The sequence below is a fragment of the Neophocaena asiaeorientalis genome, unplaced genomic scaffold (assembly GCF_003031525.2).
Source record: "Neophocaena asiaeorientalis asiaeorientalis breed wild unplaced genomic scaffold, Neophocaena_asiaeorientalis_V1.1 scaffold217, whole genome shotgun sequence".
Classification (NCBI taxonomy): Eukaryota; Metazoa; Chordata; class Mammalia; order Artiodactyla; family Phocoenidae; genus Neophocaena; species Neophocaena asiaeorientalis.
In genome coordinates, this window is record NW_020172293.1 from 2,539,385 (window position 1) to 2,561,163 (window position 21,779).

Here is a 21,779-nt window from a genome sequence, read left to right on the forward strand (position 1 = left end):
TAAGGTTAGATAGTTTATTTGCGATTTTTCTTGTTTCTTGAGGTAGGATTGTATTGCTATATAAACTTCCATCTTAGAACTGCTTTTGCTGCATCCCATAGGTTTTGGGTCGTGGTGTTTTTGTTGTCATTTGTCTGTAGGTATTTTTTTATTTCCTCTTTGATTCCTTCAGTGATCTGTTGGTTATTTAGTAGCACACTGTTTAGCCTCCATTTGTTTGTGTTTTTTTACATTTTTTTCCTGTAATTGATTTCTAATCTCACAGTGTTGTGGTCAGAAAAGATGCTTGATACGATTTCAGTTTTCTTAAATTTTCCAAGGCTTGCTTTGTGACCCAAGGTGTGATCTATCCTGGAGAATGTTCCATGTGCACTTGAGAAGAAAGTGTATTCTGCTGTTTTCGGATGGAATGTTCTATAAATATCAATTAAATCTATCTGGTCTATTGTATCATTTAAATCTTGTTTTACCTTATTAATTTTCTGTCTGGATGATCTGTCCATTGGTGTAGTGGGGTGTTAAAGTCCCCCAGTATTACCGTGTTACTGTCAATTTCCTCTTTTACAGTTGTTAGCATTTGCCTTATGTATTGAGGTGCTCCTATGTTGGGTGCATATATATTTATAATTGTTATATCTTCTTGGATTGATCCCTTGATCATTATGTGGTGTCCTTCTTTGTCTCTTATGATAGTCTTTATTTTAAAGTCTATTTTGTCTGATATGAGTATTGCTACTCCAGCTTTTTTTTGATTTCCATTTGCATGGAATGTCTTTCTCCATCCCCTCACTTTCAGTCTGTATGTGTCCCTAGGTCTGAAGTGGGTCTCTTGTAGACAGTGTATATATGGGTCTTGTTTTTGTATACATTCAGCCAGTGTGTGTCTTTTGGTTAGAGCATTTAATCCATTCACATTTAGGGTAATTATGGATATGTGTGTTCCTATTACCATTTTCTTAATTGTTTTGGGTTTGTTTTTGTAGGTCTTTTTCTTCTTTTGTGTTTCCCACTTAGAGAAGTTCCTTTAGTATTTGTTGTGGAGCTGGTTTGGTGGTGTTGAATTCTCTTAGCTTTTGCTTGTCTGTAAAGCTTTTGATTTCTCTGTTGAATCTGAATGAGATCCTTGCTGGGTAGAGTAATCTTGGTTGTAGGTTTTTCCCTTTCATCACTTTAAATATATCCTGCCATTCCCTTCTGGCCTGCAGAGTTTCTGCTGAAAAAATCAGCTGATAACATTATGGGGATTCCCTTGTATGTTATTTGTTGCTTTTCCCTTGCTGATTTTTAATATTTTTTCTTTGTATTTAATTTTTAAAAATAAATTTATTTATTTTTTGGCTGTGTTGGGTCTTAGTTGCTGCATGCGGGCTTTCTCTAGTTGTGGCGAGTGGGGTCTACTCTTTGTTGCAGTGTGTGGGCTTCTCATTGTGGTGGCTTCTCTTTGTTGCGGAGCACAGGCTCTAGGTGCGCAGCCTTCAGTAGTTGTGGCATGCGGGTTGCAGTAGTTGTGGCTCACGGGCTCTAGAGTGCAGGCTCAGTAGTTGTGGCGCACAGGCTTAGTTGCTCTGTGTCATGTGGGATCTTCCCAGACCAGGGCTTGAACCCGTGTCCCCTGCACTGGCAGGCAGATTCTTAACCACTGCGCCACCAGGGAAGTCCCTGTATTTAATTTTTGATAGTTTGATTAATATGTGTCTCAGCGTGTTTCTCCTTGGGTTTATCCTGTGTGGGATTCTCTATGCTTCCTGGACTTGATTGCCTATTTCCTTTCCCATGTTAGGGAAGTTTTCAACTATAATCTCTTCAAATATTTTCTCAGAGTCAGGTGTCTTCTTAGAAGGGCATTAATCCTAACAGGAGGGCCTCACCCTCATGACCTCATTTAACCTTCATTACCTTCCAAAGGCGCCCTCCCCCCACCGCATACCATCACGTTAGGCATTTGGGCTTCAACACATGGACTTAGGAGGGACACCAGTATTCAGTCCATAACAGTTCTGGCCTCCGATACTTGGAATTCCACCACTGGATGCTCGACCCTTTGATTAAACCTTGCCGTCTTCCTATAGCTCTAAGGTGATAAGAGGGAAACATTAGTTTTCCAGTGCTTTAGTTTATCACTTTCCCCCAAATAGGAATGATGAAAGGTACTGAGTAGTTCTGAAAGGGAGGCCCTGAAATGAATACAAATGCCACCTGCGTCACACATTCATCCAAGGCCGTGGCTGCGTACCACTGGTGGGTTGTACGTCTGTACACCCATGGCCAAAACTGAGATGAAGGAAGTTGGATTTAGTGAGGAGCAGGGCTTGCAAGTCTCTTGGAGGAAGTTCCAGAAATGACCACCAGGTGGCAGCAACGCTACTGAACTGGGAGGGAGTCTAAGCTCTGGATGGCATGGAGGGGGGAAACTATATGAGCCTCCCAGCCCCCTTCCACCAGGTTCCACAGAAGAGCATCGTCCTTCATGGTTTTTAGCGGGTCCTGCTGATCTTGGGTGGCCTTGGCCTGTAGTGGTTTGAAGCAGGATTTTGGTTCCCGGCCAGAGACTGAGGTCAGGCCATAATGGTGAGAGCGGTGAATCCTAGCCACTAGACTAATGACCAGTGACAAGGCCCTGGCCCTTCAGCTTTGCAGAAATGAATTCCCACAAAGACAGAAAGTAGTGAAAGAAGTAAGTTGTTTGTTAGGAGGATAGACACACGGGCGGACTCAGAGAGAGTCGTGTCCTCGTGGTAGTTTACATCACTTATATGGGGCATTTCTTTCAGGTTTCCTTGGCCAGTCATCTTGCTTTGCCTGGATCTGTACGTGGTATATCTCAGGACCCTCCCGTGTGTGCGTGCATTTCTTAGCCAAGATGGACTCCAGCAAAGAGGCCTATGGGTAGGTTGATATCACTCCCCTTTTGACCTCCGAGGAGCTTTTCTGTGCATGTATAGTCGGGAAGGTCTCCTTGACCTCAAGAATGAGAAATATATGGTCTCTGTCTTTTATCTGTTTAGCTTGGGGCCCATCTATGTCCTGCCTCACTGCTATGGGCCTCTCTGTGTGTATGGATGGACCTTAATCCCTGTACCTCTTAAATTTTTACTGACTACTTCATACCACTTTGGGGATTGTCAGCTCTCCCAAGGATTATGCAGGAGAGGGTGTTCATAGCAGGGGTCCTGATCCAGGCTTCCTGGAGAGAATATTCCAGGCAGAGAGAGCAGCTTGTGGCTCAGGCTTGTCTGATGGACAGAACCTACGGCAGGGCAGCTGGAGCAGAGGGAGTGATGTGGCAGATACTCTGAGCTGAGATGAAGGGCAGGTAACAGCCAGATCCCCTAGGGCAGGAATGTCCTGGGAGTGTCTCTTGAGGAATTTTGGACAGACGGGGCAGAAGGAGGGCATAGGCCCTTTCCCTGGGGTCACTCAATGAAAGGACATTCTTTCTCTGGGACCTGGAAGGTGTGTCAGACCTGGCCAGACCCCTTCCGCTGTGTGATTCTATTCATTTGCGGAAATGAAGACTGACTGATTGCAAACACCATACGATGACCTATTTATTTCTGAAAGTCTCATCCCCTGACTCCATCTTCAGGGGGGTGAACTCTTTCTTGTGTGCAAAATATTTTCTCTTGGCTTGGTTTACCCGAGCTGGTGGCAGGGGTAAAAAAAAAAAAAAAGCCCTTCTCGAGATACAGGAGGTGTTCAGGGCCCTCTGCTTCAGAAAGAGCAGGCCCATACGGCTCTTTTCTGGCTTGGAGGAGGCCAGGGGTGTGGAGGCGAGCGGCACCGAGGCCCCAGACACTGGCAGTGGTGTGTGTGGTCCAGTGACTGCAAAATCAGAAAGGCGGAAAGGGCTTCCCTGGTGGCGCAGTGGTTGAGAGTCCACCTGCCAATGCAGGGAACACAGGTTCGTGCCCGGTCTGGGAAGATCCCACATGCCGCGGAGCGGCTGGGCCCGTGAGCCATGGCCGCTGAGCCTGCGCGTCCGGAGCCTGTGATCCGCAACGGGAGAGGCCACAACAGCGAGAGGCCTGCATATCGCAAAAAAAAAAGGGGGAAAGACACTCAAGCAAGGAGACTGAACAGATCTTACAGATCTAAGGAAGCTTAGCCCTCTAATCTGCGTATAATCTTAGATCTAATCTGCCTTAAGAGGCAGCACTGAAAACCACTTTAAGAGCTGCCTCAAACAGAATATGATTAAGTAACTGCTATGGAGAAGCGCTTAACTACTGCAGGACTGTGTTGGGCAACATTTTTTAATTTGTATTTTATATTGGAGTGTCGTTGATTTACAGTGTTGTGTTAGTTGCAGGTGTACAGCAAAGTGATTCAGTTATACGTACACATATAGCCACTCTTTTTCAGATTCTTTTCCCACAGCTTATTACAGAATATTGAGCACAGTTCCCTGTGCTAGACAGTAGGTCCTTGTTGACTATCTATTTTATATATAGTAGTAGTATGATATGTTATACATAGTATATGTATATGTCGTATATAGTATGTATGTGTTATATTGTATGTATGTGTATGTATATGTCATATATAGTAGTAGTGGGTATATGTTGATCCCAAACTCCTAATTTATCCCTCTCCCTCACCTTTCCCCTTTGGTAACCATAAGTTTGTTTTTGAAGTCTGTGAGTCCATTTCTGTTTTGTAAATAAGTTCATTTGCATCGTATTTTTAGATTCCACATACAAGTGGTATCATATGGTATTTGTCTTTCTCTGACTTAGTATGATAATCTCTAGGTCCATCCATGTTGCTGCAAATGGCATTATTTTTATTCTTTTTTATGGCTATTATTCCATTGTATACATATATCCCACATCTTCTTTATCCATTCATCTATCAGTGGGCATTTAGGTTGTTTCCACGTCTTGGTTGTTGTAAATAGTGCTGCAATGAACATTAGGGTGCATGTATCTTTTCAAATTATGGTTTCCTCTGGATATATGCCCAGGAGTGGGATTGCTGGATCATATGGTAGCTCTGTTTTTAGTCTGTGTTCCTACTGCCCTATATGGGTTGGTAAAGGTGCACATTGGTTCCTGCTGCCCTTCATCATAGAAAAGGGACTTCATCTCTTTGTTTAATATGGAGTATTAGTAGGTAAAACCTTTAAATAAAGCCACAGATGGGGACTGAAGGATGTGCACTGGGCGTGGCAATATGGAGGCTTGGGTACCACCGGAGGGATCCATTCCAGGGCTCAGTGTTGTGGGAGCGAGGGCAGGGGCCAGCTGGAAGAGCTAATCCTCTGAGGACTAAGGGGAGGATGAGGGCCTCTTGAAAGAGCCTCCATCCCACCCTCCCCACCTTCTTACCCTGCAAGGGTGAGGTCGGAGAGAGGCTTTCTCCCGCCCAGTCTTCCTCTGCTTGCTGTGCACGTCTTTGTTTCTGAACTCCCCTGTCCTGTCCCCAGACTCCACGTCACCTGAATAGTTTTCATGTCCTCATGAGCCACTCTCCCACTGGCCCCCTCCCCAGGAGAAGCTCCCCACTTCTGCTTTTCGGCTTTCTACATTCGTAATATGTCCAGCAGAGACCCAGATGCAACAATTGAAATAATCACTAGAAAGATATCCACCATCAAGTGGGGCCTCTGTAACAAATGCACTTGAAATGTCCCATTTAACCAAACCCTGGGAACCATTTTGGGGACTTCCAGGATTTCCAGAAGCTAAGTGGGGGAGCTACATCTGGATTTTCTTGAAGTCAGATCCTTAAATGACTCCAGCTCCAAAGGCACTTGAATACTGTACATGTCAGCTACCTGCAAACCAAACAAGCTGTAAGTTCAGCCCGTGTTGACAGACCCTGACTGCACTGGGAGCATCAAAACTTAAGAAAAACTCTGAAACGCACGAAGCCAGTATCTGCTGGAAGAGGGAAAGAGTCTATAAATTCAAATAGTTATAGCTTTTCAAACAGTTGGAAAGCTTGAAAAAAATCATACTTTCCAGGGGTGAATCTGCTGTCTTGTGGTAACAGTCACCTTTCCACTTTTTTTTTTGGCGGTACGCGGGCCTCTCACTGCTGTGGCCTCTCCCGTTGCAGAGCACAGGCTCTGGACGCGCAGGCTCAGCGGCCATGGCTCACGGGCCCAGCCGCTCCGCAGCATGTGGGATCTTCCCGGACCGGGGCATGAACCCGTGTCCCCTGCGTCGGCAGGCGGACTCTCAACCACTGCACCACCAGGGAAGCCCGATAGTCACCTTTTATTTTTAAGAGACAGTATCTTCTCAGTACTCTTGGGGCTGCTGCTTTCCTAGTGGAAGACTGTGATTCTCAGCCTGGAAAGATTTGACAATCCCCATGCACGGGCAACACCTCAGATCCCTGATTTAGAATCTTTGCAGGTAGGACCCAGGCCTCAGCATTTTTAAAAATAATTAATTAAATTTTGGGCTGCGTTGGGTCTTCGTTGCTGCGCACGGGCTTTCTCTAGTTGAGGTGAGCGGGGGCTACTCTTTGCTGTGGTGTGTGGGCTTCTCATTGAGGTGGCTTCTCTTTGTTGTAGAGCACAGGCTCTAGGCGCGTGGGCTCAGTAGTTGTGGCTCACAGGCTTAGTTGCTCCGCGGCATGTGGGATATTCCCGGACCAGGGCTCGAACCCGTGTCCCCCGCATTGGCAGGCGGATTCCTAACCAATGCGCCACCAGGGAAGTCCTGGCCTTGGTATTTTTAAAGTCTTCCATGTGATCCCAGGTTGCAGCCATGTTTGAGAACCTGGAACATGAGTCAAAGTTATCCCAAATGCAAGACTGGGCTGCTGGGGTGTAGTTCACGGGCCACCACCTGGTTCCCCATCTTTTTACGTTAAATCAGATAGGAGATAGTATCTGTAGCAGGGTAGGGCCCTCATTCTAAATGACAGAGCCCATTGCGTAAACCCAGAGGCTCAGCAGTTAGAAAAGAAAAATCCGTTCCCACCCACCTTCCCGAGATTTCCTATCCCTCTCCTCCTTACGGTTGCTTTCAGGTTGGGTCTCTTTTGTTGTTAATCACTTGTTCTTCCAGGCATGAATTAAAGAGCATAAATGCTAATATGGGTAGAAGCATCATGGGAAAGGTCCAGAAAAGGCAGAAGGACATTCAAGTGGACCCGAGCTCTGCGCGTGGCCCCTAAGTGCTGTTACTTTGTGGGAGAGGTGTGTCGGGCTGGAGCCTCACTGCTGGACGCTTGTGCCTTTGGGGTTTGCCCTGCCTTTTTCAGTAGTGGAGTCTGTTCCTTATTCTGTGCCAGTGGTTCTCAGCCAAAGCAGCAGCGCCCTTTAGAGGAAATTTGGGGTATTTGTGAGAGGTTGTTTTTTTTTTTTTCACTTGTCACAGTGATGGAGGCGAAACTGGCATTTCATGGAGGCAGGCCAGGGATACTCGATGTCCTACAGTGAGCTGCTGAGGAAGAACTGTCCCCCCCTCCAGCAGGACCGTGTGATGTCCCACTGGACGTTTACGTAGCAAAAAACCTGTTTATAATGATCTGAGTCTAGAGGTCAGTTCTGTTTTACAAATAAGAAGCTTTTTTTTTTTTTTGCATTCTTAAAATAGGCAGTAACATTTCCAGGAATGTGTAATATGAGGAAGAATCGTACTTTGCTTTCTTTGAAACTTTAAACAGAGTCGTTCACTATTTTGGAAAAGTCATATCAGCAAACATGGGGTTTGTCTCCAAATGCAGCAAAACATTGGTTGCTGAATTCTGCTTATCCATGCGGGCGTGTGACGGCTTCCTTATATTACCGTTAGTTAGGGCATTATATTACGTTTTGCTTTGGACAGTAGGAGAGTAGGTACGATATGCCATCAAGCATTTTATCTCGTGCAAAACATCTGTAATTTAAAAGGAAGCTTAGGATCTGATAGGATTGAGACCCTCGTCCTCGCATTTCAAAGGCTCTCACTGAGGGACTGAACTGCCCACTCCCGTCTGTGCCTGGGAAGCCTCAGGAAACAAATCCCTGAGAAACGTCTTTTAGGGGCCACTTGGGAGCCTCTTACCCTCAGGGCTGGAGAAGGGGCAGTTCAACCAGGTACCAGGAGGATTGAGGGCCGCGGGAGAGGCGTGGCCTAGAGGGAGCAGCCGCAGGGGTTGGGCAGAGTTTGGGAAACGGGGCGTGGCCTGGTCGGGAAGGGCGGGGCCTTTCGTGTCAGGGGGCTGGATTTCTGCGCTTTGCCCCTTGCCCTTCCTGGGGCTCAGGGAGAAAGGAGTCACCATCTGAGTTACCGACCCAGCTTCACCTGCCTTCCAAGGATGCAGGATGGGACTATTAGTCCCCTGAGCTGAGCGCCTTCCTGCCTACCCCTTCTTTTGAAGGTGAGGCAGCCAAAATTTGCCATCCAATAATACCTAAACGGACGACTTTCTGAATGAAGCTCATTCGTTTGGTTCATTCCGTCCACTCTGAGCAAAATGGTCAAGCCTCATCCCAGACGGCCGTCCTGCACTTTACATCTTTTACCCAGCCTGTGTGTTCCGCAGCGCGACGGGGAGGATAACGGCGGGAACTTTCTCACAGGGCTTTCGTGAGGATTAAGAGGCAATATATGCAGAATACTTTAGCCCACAACGCGGCCCATGATGATAGGCGACAGATGGCCGTTACTGTTGATGTGTCCACAGACATGAGGACATGTATTCAAGGCCATTAAACAAATAAAGCATTTTGTGTGAATCTAAGGTCTGCACTGTAAACTCCCCCCCGCCTGCTTGGTGGGGTGTGCGGAGTATAACTTGAACTTCCTGCCTCCAGGGTGAGCTTGGCTCTGGAGCTGGAGGGCCAGGAGCCCTGGGAGAGTCTGGGATTCTCTCCTCAGAAGCGCTCTTGTGATCACTTTCTTGCTTTTGGACAGCCTCCCGTCAGAAGCAGAGATCAGAGAGTGCGTGGTTGCCTGTGGTCAGTGGTGTGTTTCCCTGGATGATGTCACCTGGTTACTTCTGCAAAATTAACTTTTGAATTTGGAGTTGAAGCCGTTTTGATTCCTTGACTCCCTCCCAAAAAGCTTCCTGGTTGCTCTCAAATGCGTTTGCATTTACAGAACCACGGAGAGGGAAGTTAGTTCTAATTACAAGGCGGTTGGTGGAGGTGGTCTGGGTTTGCCATGAATCTGGCTGGAGGAGGGGTATGGCCAGACCTGCTCTCGGTCCCCATTGGATGTGTCCACTTTTTCTCATGGGACTTAGCTCAGGGATGGCCACCGGCCCCTCTCACCACCCAAGGCATCTGGGTGGGGTGATTTGAGGGCACCTTCTCCCATGCCTGAAAATGGAAAATAGATCTCACCAAAGGACCCCTTTTCTGTAACCACAATTCCAGGGGCTTGGCTTGGTTCCTAGTCTGTGTACATATTTGTTTACGTTGGAAAGAATTCAGTCCCAAGCAGCATTAAAATAAAAGCAGCCTCTTTAGTGCCGTGACACTATTAAAAGTTCTGTATTGTACCTGCGAGGGCCAAATGCCCTCACTGCCAATGACATGATCACTCTTCTGGACTCCCCTGGCCACAGTTCGACTTGTCTTACTCCCTGGGTGTCCGTGTTTGTGCCACCCCCTCCTCCGCCAGACCAGAAGCCTTTTAAGGGCAGGGACAGTGTCCAGTCCTAATTGCAGCAGTGACAGGGACAGCAACCACCCTAACTAACCTTTACTGAGTATGCTATACGTCAGGTTCTGTCTTAAGAGTTTTCTGTACTACGTCACATTTATTCTTCTCAACAATCCTGTGAGGGAGGCTCCAATACTATTTTCTATTAATAGATGAGGAAACCAAGAGAAGTCCAAGGTTGCACAGCCAGTAAGGGGCACTGGTTGATGGACTGATTGGTGAATGAATCTGAGAAGCCCCATGGTTTATTTCTAAGAATCTTTTTTCAGGCGCGACCATCTGTTGGTTGAATGACGAGCTTAAAATAATATGTAGCAAGAGTCCATTAATGGTGGTTGAATAAAATCGGAAAATCCAGGAGCTCACTCAGTCTAACATCACCCACTTTATTTTTTAAATGTTTATTGCAGTGCAGTTGCTTTACAATGTTGTATTAGTTTCTACTGTACAGCAAAGTGAACCAGCTATACCTATACATATATCCCCTCGTTTTTGGGTTTCCTTCCCGTTTAGGTCACCACAGAGCATTGAGTAGAGTTCCCTGTGCTCTACAGTAGGTTCTCATTAGTTATCTATTTTATACATAGTATCAATAGTGTATATATGTCAGTCCCCATCTCCCAGTTCATCCACCCCACCCTTCCCCCTTGGTAGCCATACGTTTGTTCTCTACGTCTGTGTCTCTTTTTCTGCTTTGCAAATAAGATCATCTATACCATTTTTCTTAGATTCCACATATATGCGTTAATATATATTTTTCTCTTTCTGACTCACTTAACTCTGTATGACAGTCTCTAGGTCCATCCACGTCTCTACAAATGACCCAATTTCGTTCCTTTTTATGGCTGAATAGTCCATTGTATATATGTACCACATCTTCTTTATCCATTCCTCTGTTGATGGACATTTAGGTTACTTCCATGTCCTTACTATTGTAAATAGAGCTGCAATGAACATTGCGGTCTTTTTGAATTATGGTTTTCTCAGGGTATATGCCCAGTAGTGGGATTGCTGGGTCTCATGGTAGTTCTATTTTTAGTTTTTTAAGGAACCTCCATACTGTTCTCCATAGTGGCTGTATCAATTACATTCCCACCAACAGTGCAAGAGGGTTCCCTTTTCTCCACACCCTCTCCAGCATTTATCATTTGTAGATTTTTTGGTGATGGCCACTCTGACTGGTGTGAGGTGATATCTCATTGTAGTTTTGATTTGCATTTCTCTAATAATTAGTGATGTTGAGCATCTTTTCATGTGTTTGTTGGTCATCTGTATGTCTTCTTTGGAGAAATGTCTATGTAGGTCTTCCACCCATTTTTTGATTGGGTTGTTTTTTTGATATTGAGCTGCATGAGCTGTTTGTATATTTTGGAGATTAATCCTTTGTCCATTGCTTCATTTGCAAATATTTTCTCCCATTCTGAGGGTTGTCTTTTTGTCTTGTTTATGGTTTCCCTTGCTGTGCAAAAGCTTTTACGTTTCATTAGGTTTCATTTGTTTATTTTTGTTTTTATTTTCATTACTCTAGGAGGTGGGTCAAAAAAGATCTTGCTGTGATTTATGTCAAAGAGTGTTCTGCCAATGTTTTCCTCTAAGAGTTTTATAGCGTCTGGTCTTACATTTAGGTCTCTAATCCATTTGGAGTTTACTTTTGTGTATGGTGTTGGAGGCAGGCAGCGCTTGGCCGGGTCTTGGGCAAGGTAATGCTGGAGACACGCTGAGCTTTCCCTAACCTGGCAAACATGCTCCAGTCTTTATTACACTGGCTGAAACTGACCATCATCCTGGCCAGAGCTCTGGTAAGTCTGAAGGTCAACTGAAAACTTTGTATAGCTGCTCACAAAGAATTCTCAGCTTGTCCACACACAGGAGCAAATAAACTGACATGAACAGCTAGCTTGCGTATATATTTTAGCTATATTATATTTTATGAATACATTGTAATATATATGTTATAATTTATATAATATAGTTGATATTATGGGACATGATTGAAATGTTGGAACCTTTTATACCTAAAAGGTATAAGATAATGGCTTCCTATTGCTTTAATTTTGTATCTATATGAGACTATGGATTTTCACTAAACTGATTTTTTAAAAAATTTTATTGAAGTATAGTTGATTTACAATGTTGTGTTAATTTCTTCTGTACAGCAAAGTGACTCAGTTATACATACATATATATATTCTTTTCCATAATGGTTTGTCATAGGATATTGAATATAGTTCCCTGTGCTATACAGTAGGACCTTGTTGTTTATCCATACTACATATAATAGTTGGCCTCTACTAATCCCAAACTCCCAATCCTGCCCTCCCCCTTGGCAACCACAAATCTGTTCTCTATGTCTGTGAGTCTGTTTTTGTTTCACAGATGCGTTGGTTTGTGTCATACTTAGATAACACATATAAGTGATATCATCAGGTATTTGTTTTTCTCTTTCTGACTTACTTCACTTAGTATGATAATCTCTAGGCCTATCCATGTTGCTGCAGATGGCATCATTTCATCCTTTTCTGATGGCTGAGTAATACTCCATGGTATGTATGTACCACCTTTTCTTTGTCATTCATCTGTCGACGGACATTTAGGTTGTTTCGATGTCTTGGCTATTGTAAATAGTGCTGCTATGAATATAGGGGTGCACGTATCTTTTCAGATTATAGTTTTGTCTGGGTATATGCCCAGCAGTGGGACTGCTGGATCATATGGCAACTCTATTTTTAGTTTTTTGAGGAAGCTCCATACTGTTTTCCATAGTGGCTCTACCAATTTACATTCCCAACAACAGTGTAAAAGACTTCCCTTTTTTCCACACCCCCTCCAGCATTTGTTACTTGTAGACGTTTTCATGATGGCCACTCTGACTGGTGTGAGGTGGGACATCATTGTGGTTTTGATTTGCGTTTCTCTTTTAGCGATGTTGAGCATCTTTTCATGTGCCTGTTGGCCATCTGTGTGTCTTCTTTGGACACTAAACTTGTTGTTCTCATCACTTCATGATGCATGTAAGTCACATCATTACACTGTACGCCTTAAACTTATACAGCACGATATGTCAATTATATCACAATAAAACTGGACAAAAAGGGGGGCAAAAAAGATAATGACTTTCCTGAGTGTGCCCTGAAATGTGTGATTACAATTAATATCATGAGTAGAGACATACTAACATATGACTAGTGAAGGCATCCCAGCTCAGTAAACCTGAAGTTTGAGAACATTAACAATCAGGTGCTGGGCTTCCCTGGTGGCGCAGTGGTTAAGAATCCGCCTGCCAGTGCAGGGGACAAGGGTTCAAGCCCTGGTCCGGGAAGATCCCACATGCCATGGAGCAACGAAGCCTGTGCACCACAACTACTGAGCCTGCGCTCTAAAGCCCGTGTGCCACAACTACTGAGCCTGAGTGCCTAGAGCCCGTGCTCTGAAACAAAGAGAAGCCACCGCAATGAAAAGTCCGCGCACCGCAATGAAGAGTAGCCCCTGCTCGCCGCAACTAGAGAAAGCCCACATTGCAGCAACAAAGACCCAATGCAGCCAAAAAATAAACTAAATAAATTTTAAAAATCAGGTGCTAAAGTAGTAGTAATATTTGTACTTTACATGAAGTCAAGTTAAATACTGGGAGGGGGCAAAAAATCATGATAAGCAGGTTCCTGAGATTTCTTACAGTCAGTTCATAATCTTGATATTATTTTCACTAGCTTTTCTCCTGATTTTTAAAATGAATACATATGGTGTAATGTTAGCTAGCATATTTCCCTCTAGACCAACAATATTTTTTAAAATTGAGAACTCAAAAAACCAAGAAAACCTAGTGATAAAGGCATTTTATTTCTACTTTACTAATACTGGAAATTTAAAAAAGAAAGTAATAAGAGCCTGTCTGGTAAATGAGGGTGGTGGAAACTGTATCTGGTTTGCTTGCTGTCCGCCATGGAGAAGAGGGTCAGCAAGTTCCATGGGAAGGCACCATACTTGCAATGAATTTATCAGGAACTCACCAGGCATCATCCCAGAGCTTTCAGAAAAGCAGAGCTTAGGTTGCTTCCATGTCCTGGCAATTGTAAATAGAGCTGCACCATCTAGAGGGGTGGGATAGGGAGGGGGGGAGGGAGGGAGACGCAAGAGGGAAGAGATATGGGGACGTATGTATATGTATAACTGATTCACTTTGTTATAAAGCAGAAGCTAACACACCACTGTAAAGCAATTATACTCCAATAGAGATGTTAAAAAGAAAAAAAGAAAAGCACAACTTTCAGAAAAGCAGTTTGCATCTGGTTACATGTTTACTTACCATGCCCTCAAAGCCAAAACCTTTTAACTTGGTAACGGTTGCGTTCTTTGACTAGGAAGTAGTTATAGGGACAAGGTACAAAAAATAATAAGCATGCAGCCCTTTATTTAGTTTTGCAAAGTCTCTGCTTATAGTTCTGTATATTACATAACTGTGTTATACAAATACATTTATTTACAAAAACACTCTAGCTGTGCAAACTTGTTGCTTTTTAAAAATGTCCAGGAAGTTCCATTTCTGCCCATCCCAAGATATATTTTTAAAGCATGCATAAAAATTAACTTTGGTGTGGGAAAACTACTCTATGTGCTGTCACATACAGTATTTTTGGTCTATTTATATATTTACAAAAATTGGTCAGTTTACAGAACCGTACAGAAGTGTACATTCTAAAATCCACAATGCAATCGTGTGGGTTACCAGGTCTCAGAAAACAAAGGAAGGATTTAGATACTGCAAAGAAAACAACCAGAGAATCCCAATATGTTAGAAAAGAGAAAAAAGAAAGAAACAGAACAAAACTAGCTTGCTTGGGCCGGCAAATTATTATACATAATTTTCATGGCAGTGCAGTAGGGTTGATCATTGCCTTCTACATGTGCCTCTGCGTTGGCTTGTGTAGAAGTTCATTGGCTTATTGTCTAGCACGCTACTTTCAAATGTACAATGCTACAGTATCAAAATGTTTTGGCAAAAAAGATCTCGAAAGGAACCATGAAGTTTTGACAAAAATAGAAATCTGTAATAAAGCTAAATAACACTAAAATAAAAGGAAATATTATAGTATCTGTTTTACAATTTGTATAGTCACACTTGTGTATTTCTCTGTTCACGTCTAGTCTCCGTAATGAAAAATATTTTTATACAAAACATACTAAAATTCTGGAATCATACATGTTTTACATGCTTCATACATTTTTTTCTTGTCTCACCACACCCTTCTCTCCTGCCATACTCTCTTTTGGTAACACATGCTTACTTCATTGAACAGGTATTGAATAGAGACAGTAAACACTATGTAATGATAACAGCGACAAAGTAAAAACAAACAAGCTTTACTGAAATCTAGTAATCCAGTATTTAGCACATACTTAGCATTAAACCTCAAACAGTACAGCGATATGTTACATTCTCTTGTGAAAACACTTGTCGAAGACTGTTAAAAATTTTTTTTTTCTTAAATGCAACTCCGACTCGTGCCTAATAGGATTTGGCCTTTAAGAGGTTTCCTTTGCTGTGGACTGGGTGGCTTTGCTTGAACTTCCGCTCTGTGCCTTGTAGCTGGTGAGGCTAGGAGTATGGATGGTTCTGATGCTCTTGGCACCTTGATTCAGTGAAGCTGGGGAGGCAGGGGGGGGCAGGGAGGAGGAGAAGGAAGGAGGGGCTGCTCGGCCATTCTGAGTCTGCAGTGAGAATGAGAGATGGTGACCTTTACCTGTATGAGTGGGGCTCTGAAACTTCAAGGAGCCATTAGAGACAGAGGGGATGAGGGAGGCAGAGGGAGCAGATCGTCCTGTTTGGGGGCTGAGAGGGTTAGAAGGAACCGATGGTTTAGTAGCAGGTGGATTAGGGAAGTTAGAGCTGTCACCACTAGAAGAAGGCAGAGAACTGCTTTTCCCAGAGCTGGGAGAAAGGGCTGGAATCTTAGAAGCAGGTAAGGAGGGGAAAGTAGGCTTACAGTCCCCACCAGCTTTCTTAGCACTTCCATTAGCCTGCAAATAAAGATGGCAGGAGACAGTTTGTCAGAAAGCTGGTAACACCATCAATCCACAGGGTCTGGCAACACAGCCCTTCTGAGAGTCATTAAATCAAAGACACCAAACCAAACCAGTTCAAGGCCTGAGCTAAGTCTTGTCGTGCTGTACTGGACCTGGGAGAAACCCCCGAAGTGCAGAGCAGAGGGTGTACAGAACAGGGAAGAAGGAAGAAGAGTGTTTGTGAGAACAGGCACATCATTCTACTACCGTCTCCGGGCGCTGGGTGGAGACGTGAGGGTTGCGTGAGGGCTGTTACTGGGGCGGGGCTGAGGCATCGTGACGGAGTGTTAATGGGCCTCTAGTGCGATGCCGTCCACGTACACGTTAGTGCTGGTGACTTTCAGGGCAGCTTTGTCTGTCTCGGTTTCCCAAGGTGTTCTGATGAACCACTACACTCCCCCAAGGAAAGCCACCTGGCCCGCCACCTTGTGTTAACAGGTCAACTTTGGAGTCACAAAGTATAAGCTGTTTCACTGCGAGCATGCAAAAGAGTGGTGAGAAATTCAACAGAGGCTTTTAGACTCTCTTCATGCCCCCAGATCCAGGACGTGTACGTAAACCGTATCTTACAAAGAAAAATGCAATATTTGGTATAAACTAAGTCAGTGACTTGTTTCTTAAGTGCAAGAGCGTCCATCCAATATTGGGTTTAAGGTAAAACTACCTGACGATATTGGCGGGGGTCCTGCAGTTTGGACTGCTTGCCAGGTTTGTCCAGGCTTCCGGGTCTGTTCTTGGAACTCATGGGGATCGGCATCCTGCTCGTCTGAGGGGTTCCCGTGGGGCCCTGTGGGGAGAAGCAGCAAGGGGGGGGGGAGAGAAAGGACACGTGTGAGCGGCTTACCCCCGAGGCCGCGCCACTGTCCACAGAGAAGCTCAACGCGAGAAGCCACAGCCCTACATGCAGGACAGATCTAGGAGACGGACACCAGGAGACACCACTGGGGTTAATTTGAAGAATCAAACAGAATAACACTGCTCCACTACTGATCAAACGGATTTTAATGTGAGTATCAGAGCAATCACTCCAACGGCAAATGGCTGACCCAGCATCCTTTGCGGTTTTCCCAACACCAGTCAGCAACAGAGGTAAAAACAGAATCAATTAGCTGTTAGACACCTAGTTGTTGTTGTTCTGAAGGCGAGGGAGAAAGTGTGAGAGGAAGGATCATTGCGAACAGACGAGACCAAACGAAACGAGCCACCTGAAAGGAAGCAAGTAAATCACAAGACACCTTTCGCTAATGGTGATTATGACAGATTTAAGAAAGCAGCTGGCTCTTTTCATTTTCCGTCAGACCAAGATACCTTACGTGAAGCTGAAGGTACAGACGAGGGGGGCTCTAGGGCAGTGGGAGCTTCATCCAGGACTAGCAAGGACTGGGGACAGGCCTCCTGGGCCACGTGGGATGAGCTTGCAACAGACTCTCTGTTGGAGGAACACGAGGTATCAACTAGGGCTTTGGGACTCATCTCACTGATCGTATTTTCCAGCTGTTTGATGGTCTGCTCCAGGCTGTCCAACGTCCTGTAGGTATTTTTTCTGATTTCATCAGTTCTCGAAATCGGAGCTGTGCTCTCCAGACTGGGCTGCTCTAGTCTCCTGAGCATACCTTTCGGGGTGTCTTCGGATCGAGACCCGCTGATCTCGAAGCGCTTGGCTTCTCTGTGCTGCTTCAAAGTGCCGTCCTCTTCCTCCTCTTCATAGACCACCACCTGCAACGTCTTCTTCCCCGTCTTGGTTCCCGTGCGAATGGCTTGCGTAAGAGCGGCGAGCTGCTTTTTCGGGAATTTGAATTTGAACTTTTTCTTGGGGCTTTCAAACTGGTCGTCGGTCGTGTCGCCCTGGCTTTCTGAACTTGGAGAATCGGCTGGGTTGAACTTGCTCTGCTCGGTTCTAGTCACTTCCTGTCCTCCTGATATTCCGGTCTCCGCTGAAAGGAAGTGCGGCTGGAATTCACTCTCAGCCTCCCGCCCTGCTCCGAGGTTGCCCGAGGCCCCCTCCTTAGGAAGCTTTTGGGAGATGTTACTCTGGACCGCAGTATCTCCATTCTCCTCCTCTTCCTCTATCTTCTCCTCTGTCATCATTCTCTCCAGTTCCTCGTCGCATTCCTCAAATATGGTTGAAAGTCTCTTGTATGCGGACCGGATGTCCATGGGTTCATCAAAAATGATGATCACGGGTTTCTTGTCCAGGCACACGACCGGCTCTTCGCTGTCAGTGCCTTCTTGCTGGGAAGCTGTCTCTTTTTTGGCGTCAATGTTGACCGTCTGTACATCTTGCCCCTGTTTGCTCACTATGTCGCGGACCTCCCCGCTGGAGAGAACTTGGACCGCGGTTTTGGTGATCATGAAGGCAATGCTGTCGGTGGTTGCACTCTCCTCGGTGGGAGAGCCTGCCGTTGACTCTCCATCCTCATCAGGCGTCACGTTAGCGGGCCTGGCTCCCTTCGGTCTTAGGACAACTTGGCCAAACTCTGTCAAGGGAACCTCTCGGTCTTGAGTTTTGACATCACGAATAGTCGATTCGGTTGATCTAGTGGGAGAGGGAAGGTGACACTTATCTGTATTTTCTTGTCCTTGCTGGATCACCCCCTTTGTCTTCCCATAATTCATCTTCTGATTCTCAGTGTCACATACAGGGTACGGCAGCCCTGAGATTTTAGGTCCTTTGTTGATTTCATCTTCTAAGGAACTAACGCCAGAGAAACTAGAATTGACCCTGGACACGTTTTTCTGGGAATAGTTTCTACCGTCTCTAAGTAAACTCTTAGTGGATATGGAACTTTCCTTCATTAAGATGTCAGTTTTGTATTCTGATGTTCTTGCTGCATCAGAAATACTATTCTCCATTCCTCTTTCCCACTTAGGATGGTCACTAGGTATGGAAGCCCCTGCGGTAACCTGGGAGGGAGAGTGGAGGAGGGAAACCACACATAGTGATCAGAAATGGATCTGCAAAGGAAGGGAATTAATCTGCATGGTATCAGTTGGAACACAGACCTGGTGGACTCACCTTCCAGGATTCCATTTGGGGGCCATTTTCATATTCAACATCAGATTTCCGTACGTCTTCGTGGAAAAATTCCAAATTCTGGTAGAATAGTGTAGGACATGTTACTCCACAAAACCACACCCCCCCAAAGTGGGCTACAACTAGATTGTTTCTTTAATTACACTTCAAAACATGCGGGCCAAGCACATTCGTTACACACCAGTCCAAAGCCTACAGCTCTGTTTACCTTGGGTGGCTTGGTTCTCCAACTTCCAAAAATGCCCTGTGTTTGCACAAGATGAAAATCTCAATTAGCAAAATATTTCAAGGATTTCAAATTTTGGTGGGAGGAGCAGTTAAGAGAATAAAGGGACCAGTTCTGGACCAACACACCTCCTCTTTTCAACATCTGATTGTGAGCTTAGCCGACTCTAAAACCAGAAGAGTGGCATGGCATCGCAGAAAGCACAATACACGAGCAGGCAGATTTTGACTCTAACCCGGATCTGCCACTTAACTGTGTTATTTTAGGCAAGTCATTTCACCTCCTTGGGCCTCAGTTTTCTTGCTTATAAACCAAGGAACTAGACCAGGAAAGTTTTCACGTCTCTGCCAACTAGTTATTTCATATTTCAGTCTCATCTCTGCTTCTTGTTTGGGGATTGTCCTATAACGACTCTGCATTGCTTGGGTATGGTACTTTGAGATGAAAAAAACCCATTTTTCCCTGGTCAAATCACAGATTTGAAAACATACTTGCAGTTTGTACTTAAACTTGCCAAGTAAAGTGTCAAAATGACCTTCACGCTAATCGTAGCCAAGATGATCAAATCCCAATTCAGAGTGACAGTGCTGCCAATGCTGCCAAGACGTCATCTAAACATTTACAAGACAGATATCTGAGGCTCAAGCGGTGACTGTGACAACATGATCCAGCTTTTCCTTGAAACAAGAATTTTTAATGTAATACCCATTAACAAAGACTCCAGCTTTCATCCATGAAGATCTGGGTACTCTACAATTTTTCTGCTTGGCCCTCTGGTGGTACAAACAAATCAAAACCCTTTAAAATGGTTTCTGTTTGACCTAGACATTTCAATTCTCATTTCTGGGTATTTATACCAAATAGGTAATCAGGTACAATATTTTAACTACATGATTCAGCTCTGGTTCTCTGTGTGCTCTGATGCCGAGGAAAGCTGCACTTCTGAGGTTCTCACCGAGAGATTCAGAAGGTAAGAGCCCAGCAGTGAGAACCGGGTATGGAGAATGCTCCACCAGGCACGGGTGTATCGGTAGCCTCGGGCCCTGCCACCATGCTACCACTAGCCATGCCTTGTCACTTCCAAGGCACTGCTGTCCTTTCTTCTGGCTGTAGGAGCCCAAGAGGAAGAGGTGATTAGAACAGGATGGGACACGATCCCAAGAAGCCTGTTGGGTTAAAGCAATGACAACTCAACGAAGCGCAAGAACCCAGGCTCCACCAAAGACAGCCTAGAGCGATCCTGCGGCCTGGTTAAAACCAGAAAGAATGTCTGTACACGTTCAAGCAGTAACGCACAGAGACAACAAAGTCAGCATTTATCACATGGAAATACGGCACAGGATCCAAGGTGCATGAGCCACCAGACACCTCCTGTTTAACTTCCCGTCAGCCGCATCAGGCCCCAAACAAGAGCAACGAGATTCAGCTGCTACAATGAGATTCAGTGGAACAATATCATCTCTTTGGTGGGATTTTAAATTTAGAATCAACAACGAATGCATCAAGTAAACGTTGCAAGAAGAAAAATAAATGAGGTTTCAGCTTAAGGTTTCAGCTCCAAACAGGGAGTCAGCGTATCATGCTAGGACCTGAGTGCGACTTTACCCTTGAGTCACAGGAGGAATTGCATCTGCAGGGCTACTGTTCTGCTGGCCTCATTGATTGGGGGGTTAGGGCTGGCATCTGTTCTGATTGGTCAGGGCCCGTGTCATACCCACTGTTAAATATTTCAAATGCCACCCAGCAATATACGTATTTTAAAACAGATCTACTAGCAGGAATCCTCCAATGGAAAGTCAGTAAGATAAAGACGTCAAGTGTAGGTTTCACATGACCCAGCATTTTTGGAAGTGGGCTAGAAAAGTGAAGGCCTGGATCAAAGTAAGGGCATCAGCTTTGTCCAGGGTAACTTGTTCACGGTCGTCATGTAATCTCACAACGATATCTTAGGTAGTCTTAGATAGTCAGGACTCTGCAGGAAAGGTAGTTAAGCCTCATTAATATCTGTTTTGGGGCCCCGAGGTTTGGGTTGTTCAGACAACTGGTGAAGCAGGGACCATATGCATTTGGGCAAGAAACCAAAATTAGAAACATAAGTTGTAGAAAAATTGCATAAAAGTAAGTACTAGACTAGCACTTCATAATAAGAGGAAAAAAACTTTAAGAAACATTTGAGTTATAGAAGGGTAGATGAATAGCCCAGGAAGAGGTTAATAATGGCAATACTTTGGGGACAGGTCTGATAGTCACGGTTATTATGAAGTAGATCCGTCTACTGAGTATAATTATCCAGAAAAAGCATCTGTAATTAAACCTAGTGTTTAATGCCCTGGTGTTGGGCATTCAGTACAGACCTGCTTAGTATCTGATGGACCCTTGATTGAGATCAGTGTGATCGATGGAATATGGATTTCTAATTGCAGGGCAAGAAACCCCATGCAGCTTTTTAGCAAATTAGCAAAATTCTACAATGAGATGATGATTGTATCCAGAGGGATCTTCGAGAAGCTCCGGGCCAGTGTTTAAAAGAAACGGTCACACTGGCCCAAGTACAGCACATAACTCAGGACCTGCCAGGACCTTCTGTGAATTGGCTTTAATAAGGCCACAGAAGGAAAGTCCACAGACTGAAGAAGCAACGTATTTCCAGTGTGATAATTATGGGTTCAATTCCCATTAATAGGAGGCTTCCCTCACAAGAAGGATTTATCCAGACAGTCTCCTAATCTCCCCCGTGCCTAGAGAGCCCCCATCCCCATTGCCTGGTTAACAGCTCCACTTGCCAGATCCGTGGCTGGCGGAGTTTACACGAGGGCTCTGGGAAAGCTGGGAGCCGGGGGGGGGGGGCAGG

At 44.9% G+C, this 21,779-nt stretch overlaps 1 protein-coding gene across 12 annotated transcripts in view; it reads right to left on the reverse strand.

Moving 5' to 3' along the window:
* Positions 1-13,987: 13,987 nt before the first annotated feature.
* KIAA1217 (KIAA1217 ortholog) overlaps positions 13,988-21,779 on the reverse strand; it is a 319,334-nt gene continuing 311,542 nt past the window's right edge. For 4 of the 12 annotated variants that reach the window (XM_024765955.1, XM_024765947.1, XM_024765939.1 and 1 more), the window contains 4 exons: positions 18,685-18,762; positions 16,977-18,572; positions 16,333-16,455; positions 13,988-15,623 (listed from right to left, as the gene is read on the reverse strand). In XM_024765955.1, the coding sequence (XP_024621723.1) occupies positions 15,129-15,623; positions 16,333-16,455; positions 16,977-18,572; positions 18,685-18,762 (2,292 nt within the window). In that variant the 3' untranslated portion in view covers positions 13,988-15,128. Of the gene's footprint in view, positions 16,456-16,976; positions 18,573-18,684; positions 18,763-18,910; positions 18,947-21,779 lie in introns of all 12 variants that reach the window. The other 8 variants (XM_024766001.1, XM_024765981.1, XM_024765991.1 and 5 more) reach the window with 6 other exon arrangements.